At 43.4% G+C, this 23,461-nt stretch overlaps 1 protein-coding gene across 4 annotated transcripts in view; it reads right to left on the reverse strand.

Moving 5' to 3' along the window:
• ANKS1B (ankyrin repeat and sterile alpha motif domain containing 1B) overlaps window positions 1–23,461 on the reverse strand; it is a 1,077,938-nt gene that overhangs the window by 14,710 nt on the left and 1,039,767 nt on the right. For all 4 annotated transcript variants that reach the window (XM_067009945.1, XM_067009946.1, XM_067009948.1 and 1 more), the window contains one exon: window positions 15,691–15,828. In XM_067009945.1, the coding sequence (XP_066866046.1) occupies window positions 15,691–15,828 (138 nt within the window). The remainder of the gene's footprint in view (window positions 1–15,690; window positions 15,829–23,461) is intronic.

A 23,461-nucleotide genomic window follows, 5' to 3' on the forward strand; every position in this document is an offset into this window, starting at 1 on the left:
AGAAAGAGAAAAGCAAATATCGTATGCTAACGCATATATATGCAACCTAAAAAAAAAAAAAAGGTACTGATAAACCTAGTTGCAGGGCAGGAATAAAGATGTAGACATAGAGAATGGACTTGAGGACACGGGGTGGGAGGGGGAAGCTGTGGTGAAGTGAGAGTAGCATTGACATATATACACTACCGAATGTAAAATAGTTAGCAGGAAGCAGTAGCATAGTACAGGGAGATCAACTCGGTGCTTTGCAATGACCTAGAGGGTTGGGATAGGGAGGATGGGAGGGAGGTTCAAGAGGGAGGGGATATGGGGGCATATGTATGCATATGGCTGATTCACTTTAGTATACAACAGAAACTAGCACAGTATTGTGAAGCAATTATACTCCAATAAAGATCTATTAAAAAAACTAAATGATGAAAAAAAAAGACTTCGGCAGACCTAAATAGACATTTCTCTAAAGAATACATACAGATGGCCAGTAGGCACGTAAAAAGATGCTCAACATCACTAATTATTAGAGAAATGCAAATCAAAACTACCGTGAGGTTACCACCTCAAACTGGTCAGAATTGCTATCATTAAAAGTCTACAAAGAATAAATGCTGCAGAGGGTGTGGGGAAAAGGGAACCCTCCTACACCATTGGTAAGAATGTAAATTGGTGCAGCTGCTATGGAAAACAGTATGGAGGTTCCTTAGAAAACTAAAAACAGAGTTACTATGTGATCCCGCAATCTCACTGCTGGGCATATATCTGGAGAAAACTCTTTGAAAAGATACATGCACCCCAATGTTCATAGCAGCACTATTTACAATGGCCAAGACATGGAAACAATCTAAATGTCCATCAGTAGATGAAAGGATAAAGAAAATGTGGTGTTTATATATACAATGGAATACTACTCAACCATAAAAAAGAATGAAATAATTCCATTTGCAACAACATGGATGGACCTAGAGCTTATCATACTATGTGAAGTCAGAGAAAGACAAATACCATACGATATCACTTATATGTGGAATCTAAAATATGATACAAATGAACTTATTTACAAAACAGAAACAGACTCACAAAGAAAACAAAGTTATGATCACCAAAAGGGGAAGGAGAGGAAGGGTTAAATTAGGAATTTGGGATTAACAGATACACACTACTATATATAAAACAGATAAACAACAAGGACCTACTGTATAGCACAGGGAACTATATTGAATATCTTGTAATAAACTATAATGAAAAAAATATGTATAACTGAATCACTTTGCTGTACATCAGAAACTAACACAACACTGTAAATCAACTATACTTCAATTTAAAAAAAATAGACAACTTCGGCAAACTGCTAAAAAAAAAAAAAAAAAAAAAAAACCAACTTAAAAACATTAAATACAGAAACTCCTGGGTGGTGGATGCATCTTGGCTGCGGTGAGGGTCTCATGCCTGAACCAGTCTCCTGGCAGAGGGTGTTCTTTATGATTTGACGTGAACCCTTAGCACAGGGATTCTCAGCTGGTAGCCCTGCCCTTCCCGTGATGAGGGGGGTGATGTGAGGGAGGAAAGGCAACACTCTCTCTCCAATGGAGGCTCTTTAGGGTGGAGGCAGGAATCCCAATTCAATGGGGGCACATTACAATCTCCAAAGCCCTTCCCTTCTCCCCCGGGGATTTTGATCTGTGGATTAAGAATTGCTACATTAGAGGTATTTGCAGGACCATCATATTTTAAGGATCGATTCTAAATGTAATCCAGGGATGCAAACTTGTTTTTCTATGCAAACTAGATTGATCTGTAGGCCAGCCTGTATTTACTATGAGCTTCTTAAGGCAGTCAGGACTGGCAGTTGAGCATCAATCACCACGGATATTTACTGAGCTACTTCCTTGTGTCAGGGGCTGAGTCCCTGGTGCCTGGCTTCTAACAGGTGTCCAGGAAGTGCTCCCTGAATGATATCAGGGAGAGGGGGCTCATGATGAGACAAAGAGGTGTCCCTCATTGTTCTCCTACATCCTAGTCACAGGCTGTACCCGGCACACTCATCATTTTGGTATTAGAATAACTGAAGCATAGGCTTTAGGCAATCTATCCCCTAGGGAAAACTCTGGGCACCCAGGTAATTAATTTATATTAATTGGCACATCACTAGGATTTTTCTGTGTTGGAAACTCCTGGTTTGAAAATCTTTTGGGCTCAAGGGTTCAATGGCATATTTGCAAGAATATTCATCGTAGTTTAAAGATTTCCCCCAATAGGGAACTGATTAAGTATACTACATAGATCTACACAGTGAGATACTAGGCAGCCATTTAAAATGAAAATGGAGGCATTTAAAAAACTGGTAAAAGACTCAGTAAAAAGTATGTATATGTACATAGATGGTATCTATGTGCATAGAAAACAGTATATATCAAAACGTTACTAGTGGTTATCACTGAGTGTTAAGATCGTGGACACATTTTCTCTTCTTTATACTTCTTTGTATGTTTTGAACTGTATTCAAATGACAAATAATTTTACAATCATAAAAAATAATAAGCTTTTGCACTTTGAGTATTAAAAATAAGAGAAAAAATCTTCTAGCTCAAAATAATCTTATTCTTTATCCATCACCTGCCTTTTCCTTCTTTGGCAGAGAGGGTTGGGAACTGTTTCCAGGCAAAATCCAGGCCCTGTTTTCTGGTGTTTCCATGGCTCACCCCCATGTACTAGTGGGGCTGGCCATCCGTTTGGTCAGTTTTTGTATTGGATGTCAATTCTAGCGTCTGCTGAGCTGAATTTTAGAATACTCAATTCTTCCTTTAACCTGGAAACCCAATGCCTCTACTCCAAGTCCAGAGCAAAGAGTTGACTCTTCTGTCCAATTTCTATCAAACCCAGCTGGAAAATGTTCTATGTGGACATTAGCTTATGGACATGCAGTCAGTCCAGTCTTGTAGCCGTGCTAGATTTGATCCCTGCACTAAATCGGACCACCTGTCACCTGAACCACATTCTACTTCCTTTCATACAGATGATAAAGCAGTGGTAGCAGCAACTACCACATGACATTGTTAACTACACCCCAGAGACCAGCTAAGGGCCTGATGTGGATTATCTAACCCTCACAACCACATTGTAGAGGAGGAATTATCATCCCCATTTTATGTGTGAGAAACTCATGATTAGTGAGATTGATTAACTTGGCCAAGTTCACACAGCTAGTCAGGGGCACAGCCAGGATTCAAACCCAGATCTGACTTTAGATAAGACAGTGTTTTGTGCACTGGGCTGTCCTGCCTTATTGCTTTCATGAGTCTGTTGGTGTTCTGCCTACACTTTCACTGAAGGACCCTCTGAGGAACCATCTTGTGTTTTGGAGATTCAGCATATGAATGTTGGTGAAGACACCATCACACAATATCCCCTCCTGGAGACCCAGGACAAAAAGTTCTTTCACCATTGCATCAAAAAAAAAAAAAAAAAGAAAACAAAAAAAACCTAGGAATAAACCTACCTAAGGAGGCAAAACACCTGTACTCCAAAAACTATAGTATGCTGATGAAAGACATTGAAGATGACACAAACAGATTGAAAGATATACCATGTTCTTGGTTTGGAAGAATCAATATTGTTAAAATGACCGTACGTCCCAAAGCAATCTATAGATTCAATGCAATCCCTATCAAATTACCAATGGCATTTTTCACAGAACTGGAAAATAAAATAAAATTTCTATGGAAACACCAAACACCCCAAATAGCTAATACCAAAAAAAAAAAAAAAAAGAGAGAGAGAGAAGAATGGAGCTAGAAGAATCAGGTTCCCTGACTTCAGATTATATGACAAGCTACAGTAATCAAAACAGTATGGTACTGGCACAAAACAGACACAGGTCAATGGAACAGAATAGAGAGTCCAGAAATAAACCCACACACTTGTCATTTAATCTACAACAAGAGGCAAGAATATATAATGGAGAAAGGACAGTCTTTTTTCAATAAGTGGTGCTGGGAAAACTGGACAGCTACATATAAAAGAATGAAATTAGAACATTCTCTAACACCAAATACACAAACTCAAAATGGGTTTAAGACCTAAATGTAAGACCGGTATACTATAAACTCCTAGATACTATAAAACTCCTAGAGGAAGACATGGGCAGAACACTCTTTGACATAAATCGCAGCAATATTTTTTTGGGATCCATCTCCTAGAGTAATGGAAACAAAAGCAAAAGTAACAAATGGGACTAATTAAACTTAGAATCTTTTGTACAGCACAGGAAACCATAATCAAAACTAAAAGACAACCTACGGAATGGGAGAAAATATTTGTAAACAGTGCGACCGACAAGGGATTAATTCCAAAATATACAAACAGCTCATACAGCTCAGTATCAAAAAACCACAAACAGGGCTTCCCTGGTGGCGTGGTGGTTGAGAGTCCGCCTGCCAATGCAGGGGACGCGGGTTCGTGCCCTGGTCCGGGAGGATCCCACATGTCGCGGAGCGGCTGGGCCCGTGAGCCATGGCCACTGAGCCTGCGCTCTGCAACGGTGAGAGGCCCGCGTACCGCTTAAAAAAAAAAAAAACAAAAAAAAACACCACAAACAACCCAATCAAAAAATGGGCAGAAGACCTAAACAGACATTTCTCCAAAGAGGACATACAGATGGCCAACAGGCACATGAAAAGATGTTCAACATCACTAATTATCAGAGAAATACAAATCGAAACTACAGTGAGGTACCACCTCACACTGGTCAAAATGGCCATCATTAAAAAGTCTACAAATAATAAATGCTGGAGAGGATGTAGAGAAAAAGGAACCCATCTACACTGTTGGTGGGAATGCAAATTGGTGCAGCCACTATGGAGAATAGTATGGAGGTTCCTTACAAAAATTAAAAATATAGTTACCATATGATCCAGCAATCCCACTCCTGGGCATATATCCAGAAAAGACGAGAACTCTTATTTGAAAAGTTACATGCACCCCAATGTTCATAGCAGCACTATTACAATAGCCAAGATATGGAAGCAACCTAAATGGCCATTGAGAGATGAATGGTTAAAGATGTGGTACATATATACAATGGAATATAACTCAGCCATAAAAAAGAATGAAATAATGCCATTTGCAGCAACATGGATGGACCTGGAAATTATCATACTAAGTGCAGTCAGAGAAAGACAAATATCATATGATATCACTTATATGTGGAGTCTAAAAAAATGATACAAATGAACTTATTTACAAAACAGAAATAGACTCACAGACATAGAAAACAAAATTATGGTTACCAAAGGGTGAAGAAGGGATAAGTTAGTAACTTGGGGTTAACAGATACACGCTACTATATATAAAATAGATAAACAACAAGGACCTACTGTATAGCACAGGGAGCTACATTCAATATCTTGTAATAACCTATAATGGAAAAGAACATGAAAAAGAATATATATATATATATATATATATATATATATATATAACTGAATCACTTTGCTGTATACCAGAAACACTGTAAATCAATTATGCTTCAATTTAAAAAAAGTTCTTTCAGAATCACTCTCATTGAAGTTTTGTCTTCTGAGAGGATGGGTTATTCTCACCCAAGAAATATCAAGCATGTAATGACTGTGTTTTCCTACTTGCCCTGACCTCCAGGAAGCTCGTGGCTCAGTTCTAGTAACTATGTAGAATTCTGTGGTCTGCATGTTGATGTTAAAACTTTCCCCTGGGTCTTGATCTTCTTTTTAGTGTGTTTTCCCTACTTCAGATCCATGTGTATCTATCTATATTTTCAGATTTAACATACTTATTCATGTAGGCTGCCTTAAGTCCTTTATGGAAGGAGGCGTAGTATAAATGGTGGTTGTTTGTTCACTTAAACATTTATTCGACAGCTTATTTTGTTTAACCCATTACTGAAAAAATGGCTGACAAGGTACATCAGACACGAGTCTCACAGCATCTGGTTAAAGTGACAAAAAAGGAAGTGTGCTAAGGAGAGAGGGGACACCACAGGGAGAGAGGTCCTGCTGGCTTAGGCTGGGAGGCTGCTGTTTACAAGTGGACCATTCTGATCTGTCTGCAGGCACTTTCCATTAGCATTAAAAAAACCAAAAAACCACCACATTTTAGTGACTAAAATTGAAGGAACAAATAACTGTATTCCATAGTCTCAGACAGCTACAGGACCTGAATATCCTTTGGCTCCTGGGGGCCGGCAGAAGCTATCTGCACCTGAAGAGGGTGCAAACAGACATTCAAGGAAAAAAGGGCTGTATCTGTGCAAAGAAGCCCGGGGTGTTAAGAGGAGCCTCACAAGTCTACTTCACCAGTGTCAGTGAGTAAAGACCACGCCTAGATCACCTGCATGGGCTAAGTCTGCCCTGGGCTGCCTGCCTCTGTACCTATCACTGCCACTGACGAGATGACACTGAGAGGGGGTCTGGTCCTGGTGACCTTTAGGTCTCTCTCCACCTGGGAGCTCCAGGGTTCTCTGATTAGACGCTGTTGTCTGTCTTTTACCCAACCAACAACGGCTTCAGTTTAGAGATGTATGTATAGGTGATGCCATGTTAAATAGTAGCACATTCCCCAAAGGCTGGACTGCAGATCTCAACGATCCACCAGCCAGTGCACAGAAGTGCAGTGACCACGGGGCTGGCTTTCACCACAGGGGACGTCCTCACAGCAACGCTCACCCCATAACTATTCTAAATGGCCAAGTATTTTGTCTATTATTAAATGGCTTTTATTCTTAATAATATGCCCGTTCCCCACCTCTCCCTTTGCCTGGTGAGTTACTGCTCAACCTTGAAGATTCACCTGGGGCATATGTCTTCCAGGAGCCTGCTCTGAATCCCCTTCCCCGACACCGCAGGCTGCACCAGGTGCCCCTCCTCGGGTGGGCACAGCTCCACTGACTGTAAAGAATTTATTAGGATTTTTTCTTTATAGGTCCAAATGCCCCAGCCGGCTGAGCTCCTTGAGGGCTCTCCTCTCATTTGACTGCGTCTCTAAGGGCTTAGGACATATCAGGTGCTCAATAAATGTTGGAGGAACTGAAAAAAGGATGCTACCCGGTAGGTCCCTAAGATAAGAGGACTTGCACCTCAAGGGTAAGATACGGGTGCCTGTGTATGGCCATAGCGGATTCTTCCCTTCTATTTTCTCTCCACAGGTAGATCCTGGCTGAGCAAATGCTGAACCAGTGCAGGGCACGCCATTTGGGCCTAAAGATAAAGGAAAGCGTTTTCAATCCGGGTCTATGGTGGGGCCTCCAGAACGAAGCCACATTTCTCCTCTGGCTGTATTTTGCTTGTACATCTTGTTTTTTTAACAGCCAGGGTAGGCTTCATCTACAACTTGCTTCACCCACGTCTTGAGGCAAAAATAACTGAGAATATTCTGGCCATATTCACAGAATTCATTGACATTCCTTAGCTCTACCTACTGAATTCCCTCAAGTACAAGTCAGTGATTAAGTCTTGATAGATTATATTTATAGAAACAAATACTGCCCGATCACGGGTCTTCAGCATTTAGAAATAAATATTAGGCATTCTGCTAAGATGCCTATCTAGTCCAGGGCTGACACAGCAACTGGATAAAATGCAGCTGGTTTATTTAGGGCTAATTCCAGCTAACTAAAAGAATCATGAAATTAATGTTTCTCTCTAAATATAACAGGGGTACATGTAGAAATTTTTGAAAATACATAAAAAAGAAAATTAAAAATCACCTGCAAAATTCTACTGCTGGGATATAGCCACTGCTACATTTTGGTTTCTTTTCCTTTTACATTTGTATATATCCACAAATACTTTTATAAGCTATATGAATATTTATGTGAATTTAAAAACAAAATTAGAATGATATTTACGTGCAGTTTCATGAGTCGCTTTTTCACTCAACATTAAATCATGAATGGTTTTTGCATGCCATTAAATGGTCTTCAAAAACCAGATTTTTAAAGGTGGCAGAGCATTCCACTGCATCTGCTAAGGTTTCACGTCATGCCTCACCCCAAGTACATGAATGTCATCAGCTCAGTGAAAGACTAAGAAAAGCTTTCTTATAAAGTTCCAGGTTCTCTGTAGCAATCACGTACTCACGCGCAGTGGTCACCTGTCCACATGGAGCCACAGCCTATGGTGGCTGGACAGCAGACCTCTCACACCCATGCTGGAGGGGCTGGCCTGCCAGGACAGAAGGGGAACACGATCCGTCTTTGTCCTGTTACTTGGCAGGGACTTGGGGAAAGGGTGTGCAGAAGAGAGATTTGCTGAATTTCAACTCCTCGCCATTCTTCAAAAGTAAAAGCTCCTAGCGGAAGCTACAGTAAACCCTTCGCCAACTTGTGATGCCTCCAAAGGGGCATTTATCACATTCAAGACCCTTCTTACCTACGAAATTTTTTTTTTTGCGGTACGTGGGCCTCTCACTGTTGCGGCCTCTCCCGTTGCGGAGCACAGGCTCCGGACGCGCAGGCTCAGCGGCCACGGCTCACGGGCCCAGCCGCTCCGCGGCATGTGGGATCTTCCCAGACCGGGGCACGATCCCGTGTCCCCTGCATCGGCAGGCGGACTCTCAACCACTACGCCACCAGGGAAGCCCACCTACCAAATTTTAACCCTTGATGAAAATCTTTCTCAAATGGACAAGACAGTTGATAAAAATGACTTTTTCTCTGCTTATGGCAGATGACTGTCTAATGCCTCACCTCATCTTTCCAAAGTGCATTAATGAATTGTCAGGGCTCCAAGATGACCATATGTTCATACAAACTCAACGTTCAGCTTCCAGCCCCTGTGCCCCGCCTCTGGGAGCCCTCACCCTGCTGGGGCCAGCAAAACTGCAGGAGAGCACAGACAGGATTTTACTGCAACCATTCGTTATGTCCCTGCTTCTCCCTCTGAACTCGGACATCCTGGAGAGCAGCGCGGTGTGCTTGACTCACGGCAGGTACTCAATAAATGGAGAAATGTATTTTATACAGACTTGGACTTTTCCCCTCAGGTGTGGGATACCGCCGCAGCAAACGTATGTTGTAAACCGAAAACTGGGACATAAGTCCTCACACAGGCCTGACAAGAAAGAACATAACCAGCCCCGTAACTGCTGTTGCTGCTCTCCTGCCCTTAGAAGCTAAGAATGACTGAACACCATGTGCTGGACATGGACGCGTGTTATCTCACTTAATCCTTACAGTAACCCTAGGCAGTGGGTACTGCTGTTATCTCTATTTTACAGATGAGGAAACTGAGGATTACAGGCATTCTTGCCCAAACTATGAAGCTAAGAAGTGCCGACCTGGGATTCAAAACCAGGCTGATTCTAAAGGCGTCACCCCTAGATATGACATTTGATTTTCAGTTCTTTGGGAGGGGGCTATAACGAATATATGTATGAGTGCTGCAAAACAACCTGTGAAAAAAAAATCAGAATGACTACTTTCTTTCTAACTTCATAGAAAACGGGATTGATTTAAAGCTCTGATAACATCCATCCCCCTCACCCCTCAAAATAATAGGGATGAGAGAAAAAAAGAGTGACTAGTATTCTCTGAATATTCACCCACCTTTGGCTTTATGGCTTAGTTAATTCTCAACGATTTATGACCATGGAGAGGAGGTATGGATAAATGTAACCCAGCAGTGTTAATCTATTTTGGGGGGGGCGGGGGTGGTATATAACGACCATAGGACTGGGAGTACTGCTTTTTTTTTTAAAAAAATTTTTATTTATTTGGCTGCACTGGGTCTTAGTTACAGCATGCGGGATCTAGTTCCCAGACCAGGGATCGAACCCAGGCTCCCTGAATTGGGAGCTCAGAGTCTTAACCACTGGACCACCAGCGAAGTGCCATTTTTATTCAGTCACTCCTGCCACTGACTTGATGAGTTTCAGGTGCTGCAAGGGGCCAGGGAAAGGCTTCTACTTAAGTGTAGGTTGCTACTTTGTAAGTGGGAGGCTAGCCAGGGAAAATGTTAACAGTCCCATCTTAAGGGCTCTATGCACTTTAGCATGTTCTTACATTGCCATTTATTTTCATGGTATCATAGTCCAACAGGTTGAGGGCCATTTTCAGGTGGAGAAAATGAGAAACAGAATGAAAGAGACCACCTAGCTCCACATACAGTATTAATTTCATTGTCGGAGGTCAACTAACATCAACGATAACAGAAGTTCTTTTGCACTTGTAAATTCCCACTCTGTGGGACCATCTCTGCAACATAAGCCATAAGTACTTTCCGTTCGGAACCCCACGCTACTCCACGAAAAGAATCTCCGAGTTTAAGAAAGGGAGAAAAGGGTGAAAGTGGTCAAAAGGCACAAACTTCCAGTTGTAAGATAAATACGTCCCAGGGATGCAATGTACAGCATGGTGACTATAGTTAACAGTACCGTACAGGCATACCTCATTTTATTGCACTTTGAAGATACTGCTATTTTTAAAAATTGAAGGCTTGTGGCACCCTTCATTGAGCAAGTCTACTGGCTCCATTTTTCTGATAGCATTTACTCATTTTGTGTTTCTGTGTCCCATTTTGGAAATTCTGGCAAGACTTCAAACTTTTTCATTATGATTATATTTCTTATGGTGAACTGTGATCATATCTTTGATGTTACCATTACAAAAAGATTATGACTCGCTGAAGGCTTAGATGATGGCTAGCATTTTTTAGCAATAAAGCATTTTTGTTTGTTTGTTTGTTTTTGCGATACGCGGGCCTCTCACCGCTGCGGCCTCTCCCGCTGCAGAGCACAGGCTCTGGATGCGCAGGCCCAGCAGCCATGGCTCACGGGCCCAGCCGCTCCGCGGCATGCGGGATCCTCCCGGAATGCGGGATCCTCCCGGACCGGGGCACGAACCCGCGCCCCCTGCAACGGCAGGCGGACTCCCAACCACCGCGCCACCAGGGAAGCCCAGCAATAAAGCATTTTTAAATTAAGGCATGCACATTGTTTTTTTAGACATGACGGTATTGCACATGTAACAGGCTACATTGTTTTTTTAGACATGATGGTATTGCACACATAACAGGCTACGCTACAGTGTACACATCATTTTTATATGCACTGGGAAACCAAAAAATTCATGTGACTTGCTTTATTGTGATATTCGATTCACTGCAGTAGTCTGGAACAGAACCTGCAGTGTCTTTCAGGTATGCCTGTATTGTACATTTGAAAGTTGCTGACAGAGTAGATCTTAAAGTTCTTATCACACACACAAACACAAAATGTGTAACTATGTGAGGTGATGGATGTTAACTTATTGTGACCATTTTGCAGCACATACATATATCAAATCCTTATGCTGTACATCTAAAATGAATACAGTGTTACATGTCAATTTTATCTCAATAAAACTGGAGAAAAATAAAGGACTCAGGAATCTCACTTTCATTAAACTGATTATGACAGAGTGGTTGACTCTGGTGGCGTTCTTCCCCTGCGCTTAGGTTTGCTGGTACCTAGTGATGGAAAAGGACTATAAAATGCTGTCCCCTTGCTGACCATGGTTTCCTGCATTTTGTCATCTGTTTCTCCAGTTTAGATCCTTTCACGGCCCACATTCAGCCAAGAAAGCACAGGAAAGAGGGAGCCTCATCTCCCCCACGCACCGCCCACCGGCATCAAGACTTTGACATTCTCTACACACTCCACAACCAGTCTAAGCCGTACACGCTGAAGATGACAGAATTTGGGAGTTGCAAGTAAGAGAAAAATGAGCATGGTTAAAAATATCAGAGACTGCAAACATGTTCTTTATAGAGAAGTGAGAATTAGCCAGGGTTTAGCGGCAGTCACGGCTTTTAATGCTATTTAAACAAAATAAACCTTTCATATTTTAGAACTAGTGAATGAGGTCCCTCCCAGATTTTTAAAATAAATCTGACAGTCCCACAGAGAATACATCAAAATCTTTCTAATCTACCTATCTCCATTCTACGTCCTAGAAATCTAGACTGAGTGAATAACACACAGAAGATGATAGCTGCCAACTGATCTTGGTTATAGCTATCGCTTTCCTGTGGTGGCCTTTTAAGGATGCTCACTGCAGCCTTGGGATCTGGTGGCCGCTGAAATACCCATTGTCCCTCTTGTCATCTCGGCAGCATGGATTTCCCCTTCATTCATTTGAGATAAGGGTGGAGAAGAGAAAAGCTGAATCCGTTGTTTTAAGCCTTACAACTCCTGGTCTTGTAACACATTCTTTTCTCCTACACAGTCCTACTCTCTTCCCCCCAGTTTTCACTGCCTGGAAGGTGGAGGTTGGGCAGCCTCTTGTTCTGTAGTGGACGAGATGTGTCCCACTGGGAGGTGACTAGAAATCAGCTGCCACCATAGTGAGTCTAGAATGCAGAGTAGGTCTGGAGCGCGCCGGTAGGTACATACTGGCTTTTCTTGGGAACCCGAATTCCCTTTCTGCTCTAGTCTTTTAAAATTGTCATCTACCTGTCATTAAACATTGAAAATATCACAAGCTGAATTTAGCATAGATTCTAAGTCATGGAAACAAGCTTAGAGAAGATAAAGCGTAACATTTCCTGAAGTGTGTTCTGCAGACCACCACCTCCGTGAGAAGCTCTCCCCAGGAGAGGCTACCACGGCCAAAGGAACTTGGGAAACCAGGTTCACTCCAACCCCCTCCCGGTGTCTGACCCTATTAAGGGCTCCGCAAGGTCCCAGAGTAAAGGAACTACGTTAAATTCACATGCTCGTTTGTAGGGGGGGCTTGAGCCCCCCTTCCAAGACCACAGGATTTCTATGGGAAAAATGCTCTGAATTTCAATTCCAACTCTCCGTAAACTGGAAGCCTCCTAAACAACACTGGGTTTTCTTGGTGATAAGAAATAGTCATAAAAACTTCTTGTGACCCATAAAAGATCTACAAGGTCAAAGTAGCAATAACTAATTTAAAATGTACATGTACTCATACACATCGGCTGAAAGACTAAATGTATACTTAGGGTATTCTTTTCTTTTCTTTTGCCATTTGTGCAGCCTGGGGGACTGATTCATACCAAAAGAATTTTAAGGCTTCAAGACTGGACTGAATATTGAACTGCCCTACATAAAGATACAAAATCCATGCTCAAAGAGGTTTTTTTTTAGTGCAAGCAAAGCTTGGTGCATCTCAAAATTGCTCAAGGCCCACATCAAGGCTGGTGGCCTTTGTTACTATTTTTGAAGTTAGACAAACTGTTCACCTAGAGAGGATTAAAATGGTGGATTTGTGGTGTAAGATGAAAATACTCTGGAGCTGAAACCAGACTCCTAACCTAGTGAATGTCTACATTAAATCAAACATCTGGATGAAAAGACAAAAGGTGAAGCAATTCTCCACTCGTTTTCCAAATGTATCAGGAACATCATGTTGATCTCAAAACTAAACAGTTGACTATTTTTTCCCCACATTTCACTTCTGTATTCTGGCGTCACATATACACACGCTTAAAAAACTCAAGAGGCCAGATGGCCCATGGGCATCATTTTTAGCTTCAATAGAGAACAATGTTTTGGATACTCTTATGAAGGCAAATTATATATTACTCTAAGAACAATTTAGAAAGAAATGCTGCAATACCCAAGGGAAGGGTGGAATTCATCCTGACAATACTGGAATACTAATGTTGACATTGAATGAAAACACTATATAGATGCAATATACCAATAGAAGGCCTACAGAGTCTATGCTTTCTTTCTATTGTTTCTATTTTATTTACTTTTTCTTCTATCTTTTTTTCAATTCTTTCACAAGGGCAGGGGGAAGACTTCAGACCATAAGTACACTTCTAGAAAATCTATCTTACGTCTTTTAGCAGAAAAAGTCCAGGCTGTGAATTGTGAGGTCAGCAGGCAAGGAGAGAGAAGAGGTGATGTGGGGGAAGCTAACAGTGAACACGCATTATTTATGAACGCTCTACATATGTTCCTTCACTTCAATCCCAAAGAAAACCTGTAAGGTACAATCCCTGTGCCTGTTTTACAGACAAAGGAAATCAAGACTCAGAAAAGCCCTGCAACCCGTCTAAGACCAGGGAGCAGGCAGCGAGTTGGGATGTAAACTCTGAGCAGCCTGTTCTTTCTTTGACACCAAAAGGCAAATCTCAGAGAAGGGTGTATCGTGCAAACCAAAATGTATGTGGACAGAGTGGAATTTTGCTGTTTTAGGAAACAACTGCGGGACTTCCCTGGTGGTGCAGTGGTTGGGACTCCGAGCTCCCAATGCAGGGGGCCCGAGTTTGATCCCTGGTCAGGGAACTAGATCCCACATGCATGCTGCAACTAAGAAGCCTGCATGCCGCAACTAAGGAGCCCACCTGCCACAACTTAAACCTGGTGCAACCAAATAAATAAATATTTTTTTAACATGCTAAAAAAAGAAACAATTGCATTTCACAAGAATGGCAAGTTATGTTGAAGGCACCAGAAACCTAATGCTGACATGGCTTTAATCAACACTGTTGATCCCATGCAAACAAATGCATCCAGAGATAACTAGAGCCGCCTTTGAGAGCTTGGCGTTGCCGTCCTTACTGTTAACACAGACCACCTGTATATTATTCTCCTCATGCCTCTCAAAATAGAACAAAAAAATAAAGGCACATAGCATTCTTTCCTGTTTTCAATCTTCAAAACTTGAAAGGGATGGGCCTCATGCAGCCCGATACAACGTTCTGGGCTTGAGCCTAACATCCCTTAGGATGGGGTAAATTCTGGGTTACTCTGGTCCTTGGTCCATGGGAGTTTGTCAGAACTAAAAATGATTGCTTCAAGCAGTCTTACCCATGACATTGAACTGTGGACTGGCCTCTCAAGAATATATTATACTGCAATTTCTGTGTAATCCTTTAAACATGTATTTCAAAACTTGAGCAGAGCAGTATTGTCAAATTAAAGTGACATTTTAGAATTCTTCTGATTACAAATTACTTCATGGTTGTAGCTGTCTCTGTTCTGTCTGCTTCAAATTTAGAATGCCCAGTGTACTACAATGGTTATCCTCAAGCAATTTGTACCATCTTGAAGGTACAGGAAGGAATACTTGTTATTTCCTAGAATTGCTTACATCTTCCAAGTTTGTAATTATATGGGCTAGTTTTTAGACTTAATGACAAATAGGACTACAGGTAGTGTTAACACCATAAGGACATCTTTACAAGACTAACTTCTGAATACGGGCCATATTCAAATGGACCAAACCTTGCTGTTCCCAATTATTATTTATAAATGTCTAATTTAATTACTATTCAATATAGAAAGCCACAAATATTGTATGAGGTGCTGAATTTATTTTTCCTCCAAACAAACCTAGACTATCATACCCTACTACTTAGAAATGGCTACCAAAGAAACCAACAGACATAGCAAAGGAACAGAAAGGCTGGAAGACATTTACTATATTTTGGTACCAGAGAAAGAAAGGAACTCGTCTGATATGAAAAGTGAGGTTAGTAACTGAGCAATGACAGTTCAGATACCGGATAGAAGTGGAGTTCTAAATTTAACGAATGAATGAAACTATAGAAAAAACTCAGAAAAGCTGAGTCTGCAAAATATCTTACACCAGGTATACCTTAAAGCTTGGTAAACAAGCCAAGCATCTAACTTGCAAGCTGGGCTTTCAGTAAAGTCCAGGTATATTCAGGGAAATATTTAGTTTGTCCAAAGACGGTAGTTACTCACCACATCGAAGGCAGTAAACACGTGACAGTAGTGGTGATTGGACTTCAAATCTTTTGTGATATAAGCGAATGTTGAGAGGTCTTCTGGGTCCTGGGCAGCACAGGAGATGTTACGAATTTCATGTTCGGCAATTATGTTCTGGAAGAAATGACACAAACGACCGTTGTCTTCCTCTGCAAACCAGCATATTTTAGAACCAAGGCAAATGATCTGGGAAGCAGTTGCTTTCCCTCGTCCTAGAATGTTCTAGAGCAGCAACATGCAAAGTGATTCAACACACTATCCGTGGGCAAAGGTACACCAGGTCTGGAAGGAATGCTTCCATTTAATTAAAAACAACCTAAAATAGTCCTGTCCTGGAGCAGCAGTTCTCACATGGTGCTGTGTGCAGAAGCAGTCTGGGTGGCAGACACTTTAAAAAAAAATAGTAACTACTAAGCATTTTACTGTTTCCATTTCCCACGTAGAGTCAGCGCTGCCTCCTGCTAACTCTGTCTGGAAAGGATGGATCACCTGTCATGTTGTTCTGCTGGGAGGCTGATCCCTCACCATCTTTTACCTGTTGTCTTGTGCCTGGCCCCGAGCTCCCCAGAGCCAAGGCAGGTAGGCGAGGGCGCCTCAAGGCGCTCTCTCATGAAGACTCCGTGGAGACTAAGGTGTAAGGGTGGGATGAGGGAAACACCACGCTGCATGCTAGATGCAGCGTCCCGTGGATGACAGCGCTTTGCTAACTATATCCGCTGTGTGTCATTATGAGTGGTGCTGTGGATATCCTCATCATCAGCTCACAGGTGGTGAAACCAGTACTCAGACAGTGTAAGTTATGCAGGGCAGGTAGTGGAACTGGGCCTGAAATTACGTTGCAATACGTCTCAGCCCCACCTCTCTCTCACTGGTTTAACATAATTTCATTTTTTCTCTCGGCTAGCACTTTTTCATGCCATCTCCCTGCCGGCCCCCTCATCCCAACCTGCCTCTAAGAATAATCGGTGGGAGGTAGCTGAGGAAAGGTTTAAGTACCATTATCCCGAAGCACAAAATAACCAAGGAGCATCATCTGGGCTGCAAACCCAGCCAGAAACTTCTCTTGATACACTGATGTATTTCAGAAGCTAAAGATTTCACATAATCATGCAAACATTTCTTAACCTCACAATAGCCCATTTATGTTTTTGCAGTTGTCACAGATCTAAAACCCTCAATGCTTTAGTTACCCTAATTACTTCGTAGCTGCAAAGTCTTAAATAACCTGAGCGAATATAATGCTCCGTGTAGACCCATCAATGCCTAAAAATGCTTACAAAACGCCCTTTCCTGCCAGCGCCCCCAGCAAGTACTTCATGCCCCTCACTCTACTGAGCTATGTGGTTGGTAAGCAATTACAGAATTAACACATAAAATTAAGACGTTCTTCACAGTGACACTGTATGTTGACGCTACACGCAGCGCTGTCAAAAATAACTCAAATTGAAATCAGAATCCCATAAACAAGTAACATCCTATCGCAAGATAGAGTTTCAAAATAGAAGGCGCTGATCCTCTTCTGGCATCCAGATAGCATTTCTTCAAGGAGAAAACGAAATCAGGAACTCCGTGAGTCTTAAATTTAAAATTAATGAGACCTGCGTGGTCTTTATAGGTACGATGTTAGCAGGTGCTGAGAGCCTCCACCATCATTTTAATTGGGGGCTGCTTTTACTTCGGAAAGCCTGCGGATTTGGTCTCACCTGTCCAGGATCCACTATTACTGAAAACAGAGCATTGGCTCCAACTTTTAACTAAATCGGCATTTTGTGTTCTTGAGACTTTTTTTTTTTTTTACTAGCATAAGGTTGATCAACTTCTCGGGAAAGTGTTAACGGTGAAAAGTGCCCTGTGATTTTTATTGCACTGAATTCCCTGAATCTTGCCAATTCACAAGATGTCGCTCCTGACAATTTTCAATGGTGTATGACAGCACTGTGGCCCAGGGAAAAACTGTAAAGTAGGTAAAGTGTATCTTTGGAGATCTCTCTTAATGATGAACCACGTGTTTGCATCCTCCCCAAGTTTGTATCTTGAAATTCTAGCCCCCCAGTGTGATGGTGCTTGGAGGTGGCCCTTTAGGATGTGATTAGGTCATGAGGGTGGAGCTCTTGTGAATGCTATTAGTGCCTTTACAAGACCAGGCAAGAGAGCCAGCTGGCTCTCTCTGACGTGTGAGAACACAGCAGAAAGATGGCCATTTATGAAGCAGGGAATGGGGGCTCTCATCAGACACTGAATCTGCTGGTGACTTCATCTTGGACTTTCCAGCCTCCAAAACTGTGAGAAATAAATATTCATGGTTTAAGCAACCCAGTCTGTGGTAATTTACTATAGCACTACGACGTTTTCTCTCTTTCTGGATCCTCCCTCCCAGTTTTCTGGAAACCGGCCCCCTCTTCTCTAATCTCCAGGAGCCCAGGGCTGTCTTTTAAACTCTGAGGCCTGCCCTCCTCTGTGTTGCTCCATGTCCCCAAATCCGCCTCCTCTCCCACTGCTGAAACTTTTATTCCTCTGTTCCCATGGTCCAAACTAGAGGAAAGGCAAGCTAATACAGACATTCTACAATCAGTTGAGAATAACTCATGTTATTGACACTCAGTCATCCTAATTGGCACTTAAAAACTTGCTTTCAAATGAATTCATAGCAATGGACTGTGTAGGGAGGTATTTTGAACTTCCTGATGTATCCACGGTGCTAGAATGTGGTGAGGACCTGGGATCTCACTACTGAGGTAGCTGAGCAGGGGCCTTCTCAGGACATACCCCTCCCTCATGTCCTCTGCTGTACCTCCTCTCAGAAGTACCCAGATAACAGTATCTCATGCACATTCCCTGAGTTTTTCAGACGCTCAAAACCACCACCAAAAGGAAGAAACTAACTACTGATGATCATAAGCATGTAGCCCCCAGACCTTCCAGTGCCTAAGGATTGATCACCATCAACCAATCAGAAAACTGTGCATGAGCTGATCATGTACCCTGGGACGCCCCTCCCTCACCTGGCCTTTAAAAATGTTTTGCTGAAGCCCTCTGAGGAGTCTGGGGATTTTCTGGGCACGAGCCACCCGTTCTTCTCCTCGCTTGGCCCTGCAATAAACCTTTCTCTGCTCCAAACTCTGACGTTCGGTTTGCTCAGCCTGACTGTGCGCCGGGCACGCAAAGGTGCGTTAGGTAACACTGAGACGCCGCCATCAGTCTGCACTGCCCACCTCTGCAGAACAGCGAGGCTACTTCTCTATGTGTACGATGATTCCAAGACTAAGGATAGTACAGCTGTAGACGGAATGGAGACTGCACAGTTGTTTCCTCCTCGGAGAAGTCACGGAAGGATACATTCTTTCCACGCTGTCATTAGTGGCTCCTCCATAAATTAAAAGCTGACATCATCACGAGGTACAGGCGTTGTTCCTCAGTTTACAGAGGACGCCTTTATGCAGCTGAGCCTCCATATCTAAGCATGTTCTAAGGAGACTAGGGCTTTTAAAAGGCTCAAGTCAGGACTGGGGTCACCCTGCCGCTTCTTTGGCTAGAAAATTTGGCAGTTCAGTACCCTTCAACAGGGAGTGATTCTTTTTGTCTGTTGCTTCTCATCATGTAGAGAAATAGCTAAAGAGGTATCTGGCTGGTGGGTGTAGAAGAGCCTTGTTTGGTTCAGCCAATTAACAGAGACGGTCTCAGAAGAGGGTGTGATAACGAAGTGATGGAGCCTAGAAACTGGCCTCTCACTGCTTCCCTCACTCCTGACTACGACAGGTAGGGCCCTTCTCTGAGTCTCCGCCGCAGGCCAGGCCTTTTCTGAGGGAGACAATGCAGCACCCCTCCAGAGAGCGCCCCCCACATAGAGGCAGCAGCTCTGGTCAAGGGCTACCTGGAGGAGACGTGCAGAGAGGGTGGTGCAGATGAGCACAGCACACACTCTTAATTTGACTCTGAGCTTTTTAGAAATATGTGCTATAAAAAACAACTGGCACTTGTTTAGGCAAAAGTTCCAAGTTAATCTGTGCCTAAAAAAATAGCGTAAGCCCTGTTTGAAGCTGACACTCAAAACAAACAAACTGGGCTTCCCTGGTGGTGCAGTGGTTAAGAATCCGCCTGCCAATGCAGGGGACACGGGTTCGAGCCCTGGTCCGGGAAGATCCCACATGCTGTGGAGCAACTAAGCCCGTGTGCCGCAACTACTGAGCCTGCGCTCTAAAGCCCGTGAGCCACAACTACTGGAGCCCGTGCTCCACAACAAAGAGAAGCCACCACAATGAGAAGCCCGCGCACTGCAATGAAGAGTAGCCCCCACTCGCTCCAACTAGAGAAAGCCCACGCACAACAATGAAGACCCAACGCAGCCAAAAATAAATAAATTAAAAACAAACTAACAAACCAACCCAGGCACTGCATTGTTCCTAATTTAGCTGGATGAGAAGACTGAGGAGGGGGTCACAGCAGGAAGGCAAAATGCAACCCACCCTCAGCCAAGCACTGGACGTAGGGACAGTGTCACCTCTTGGAAGGCCCTGCTGATCTGAAGATGGGTCTGGAACTAAGCAGTTGTAGCCCTCTTGGCAGAATGTCATGCTAGAGTACCTCTGGCCTATGGATCTACAGAAAGCTGGAGTGATTTACCTATAACATTTGAGTATAAATCTAATCCAAGTTCCATTTTTAACTCAAGATCATTTTCCGCTTCTTCCTTCTTATCAGGTTTAGTGATTCAAGTCATTTCCCAAGTTGCTAGGTAACAGGTTTACAAGTTTACAACTAGGCACCTAACCCTTCCCCATGAACTCAGCCAAAGCTGGTACTTCATATTAGAGTAAAAGGAAAGAAGTGCTTTGCTGGAGGGTTCATCTTTCACGCAGGCTAATGGGGGCTAAAAGGAGTGGAAGAGTCATTAACACCTAATTAAGTATCCACTGCACGTCAGACGAACTGGTGGAAGGTAGCATGGAGTGAAAGTGAAAAAGCATTATGTTAGGGAGTGCGAAAGTTAAGTTTTAGTCCTTCTCCATGACCAGCTAGCTGTGTGACTGCAGGGCAGTCACTCAGTGAAGGTCTGAGGCCTTCGATTACTCTACACGTCCAGTGCAGGCTGAACGCCCCCTCTTGCGACGGCTAGAAGACTGTTTAACAGTAACGTACAGGGGGCTTCGCTGGTGGCACAGTGGTTAAGAATCCGCCTGCCAATGCAGGGGACACGGGTTCGAGCCCTGGTCCGGGAAGATCCCACATAATGTGGAGCAACTAAGCCCGTGAGCCACAACTACTAAGCCTGCACTCTAGAACTCACGAGCCATAACGAGCCCAAGTGCCACAACTACTGAAGCCTGTGTGCCTAGAGCCCGTGCTCTGCAACAAAAGAAGCCACTGCAATGAGAAGTCCGTGCACCGCAACAAAGAGTAGCCCCCGCTCGCCACAGCTAGAGAAAGCCCATGTGCAGCAACGAAGACCCAACGCAGCCAATAAATAAATATAGATTAATTTTTAAAAATGATGAGCATTTGGGAAAAAAAAAGAAAACATCAAACACGAACAATAAGCTGTGACTTCTGGTTGTGTCTTACTACAGGCTTAGTGCTCACAAGCACCACAAGTTGTGAGGTCTTCACAGATGTCTATGCGTCACAAGTCCTTCACTTCAAATCAAAGTGGTTCCCCCCAGATGCTTCCCAGGGGAGGAATCTCTGGTACAGACCGAAAGCGGGACCTGGAGTTTATAAATCTGCTCCTTTCCTGCTGTGGGTATTAACTAGAGGCTGGTCTTTGTACAGGACCAAGTGGCACACATGATGCCACTGCAGACGCTGTTGGATGAGCACAGTTCCTTTCACACCACAACCTGAGGACGATCTTTCAACACTGGCTCCTCTGCGGCCCCTGAAACCGGGCCTTCAGCCCTGGCTGGCGGTGTTTCTCAGCCCTCCCCAAACTCCACCAACGCAGCTCTACACCGTTTCTTTCTTCCACCTTCTAATACAAGCTCTCTGCTTTGGCTTCTCACACACTAACTCCTAGACCATGGCCCCGAGTCACCCACCCTCTTCCTATCCACCATTAGACTGGGGTAGGTCACTACGTCACAGGACACTGGGATGGGGACCCTGTGCAGCGCCAGCGTTGAAGTCGATGTCCCCAAATTCCTGAAAAAGCCAGGCACACGTTGTCATATAGTCATACAGAGGTTGGCTCCACGTGCTACCAACATATGCACTTTGCCTTTGCTCTGGATTTTTTTTTTTTTGCTGTACGCGGGCCTCTCACTGTTGGGGCCTCTCCCGTTGCGGAGCACAGGCTCCGGACGCGCAGGCTCAGCGGCCATGGCTCACGGGCCCAGCCGCTCCGCGGCACGTGGGATCTTCCCGGACCGGGGCACGAACCCGTGTCCCCTGCATCGGCAGGCGGACCCTCAACCACTGCGCCACCAGGGAAGCCCGGGGCTCTGGATTTTGAAAATAGGCTGAGGACCACACTGTAAGGACTTGAAAGAAATGCGGGCCTTCTTTATTTAGTGTCTTTATATTCACACAATTATCTTTTGCACATCTTTCAGTGCTTAGATTTCCAGAGTAGTCATTAGTGAGCAGAGATCTATGAATAATAACTCATCTAAATACTGGCGACTGAAGCAGAAGCATTTCCTCAAAGTCTGGGAGATCAAGATCTACGGCCCTTGATGTGTCTGTAAGCAAAAGGCCACAGAGCCGATAGCACTCTCTCCTTCCTCTGATGGTGGAGAGTGGGTTAGAGAGGATGCAATTAATACAGACGCACCCAGTCATACCACCAGCTTCATGGGATGACAGCCTTAAGACTCTGGAAACTTCTCAGGGCAAATACCACTTGTTCAGAAACTGTCAGAATCCAAGCCTGCTGAGGTTGTTAATCTGAGAGAGTGTTCAACTCATACGCTGACAACATACTGCCATTCACGTTTTTCAAGTGCAAATGGGGTAGAGACAGTTGTTCCAGGTTAGGTTAAAAAAAAAAAAAATCCAAATGCCAAAGCCTTTCTTGAAATTTAGATACAGTGATGGCAATGCGATCTTCAGTCAGAGTTCCATAAAGTTTTGAGACTTTTCAAGCCAACTGACTATAATCTAGGGCTAAAGGAAGTTTGTGCACCAGCAACTAAAGTTGCTTCCAAGAAATAAAAAAAAGCAAATCAACTGGGATTTTTCTGATCAGAGTTTCCATAACTGTAATCTGACAGCAGTAACTGTAACTGTCAATGACATATTGCTGGGTTGAAGTATCAGTCCACGTAAGGCATCTGACTCTGAGTGTGCTTTGGATATCATCAACTAGCATGATCAGGCTGAGTTATCAGCTTTGTGCTTGAGTTTCAGAACTGCTTCTAAACCTGGGAGGTTGTTCAAAGTAGACTTGGGGCGCTTGGGCTTATCTGACTGCTGACATAGCAATCTTCTTCATTACAGAAAACAAATTGGGAAGGCTTTGAATTGGTCGATTCAGATGCTCAAGTTTATTATAGATGGTCAGGGTCACTGCCCACGGGACATTTCCCTGGATCGAAATCCAGTTGCCGTGGTCCTAAATTTCCACTGTTTAAATTCACCTGTTTCATGACTTTTGTTTCCTTTCTCCAGAACGGAGTGGCTCCAGCTGGGAGGACTGGGTAGGCAGTCCAGAAAACAAATGGTGTTTACCAACGGGCATCACCTCATCTCCCCTATTTCTACACTTCATTGGTTGGAAGGATGTTAAGACTAAATTGCAGGACATTTGGGGGTT

This window comes from Kogia breviceps, chromosome 12 (genome assembly GCF_026419965.1).
Source record: "Kogia breviceps isolate mKogBre1 chromosome 12, mKogBre1 haplotype 1, whole genome shotgun sequence".
In the NCBI taxonomy this organism is placed as follows: domain Eukaryota; kingdom Metazoa; phylum Chordata; class Mammalia; order Artiodactyla; family Physeteridae; genus Kogia; species Kogia breviceps.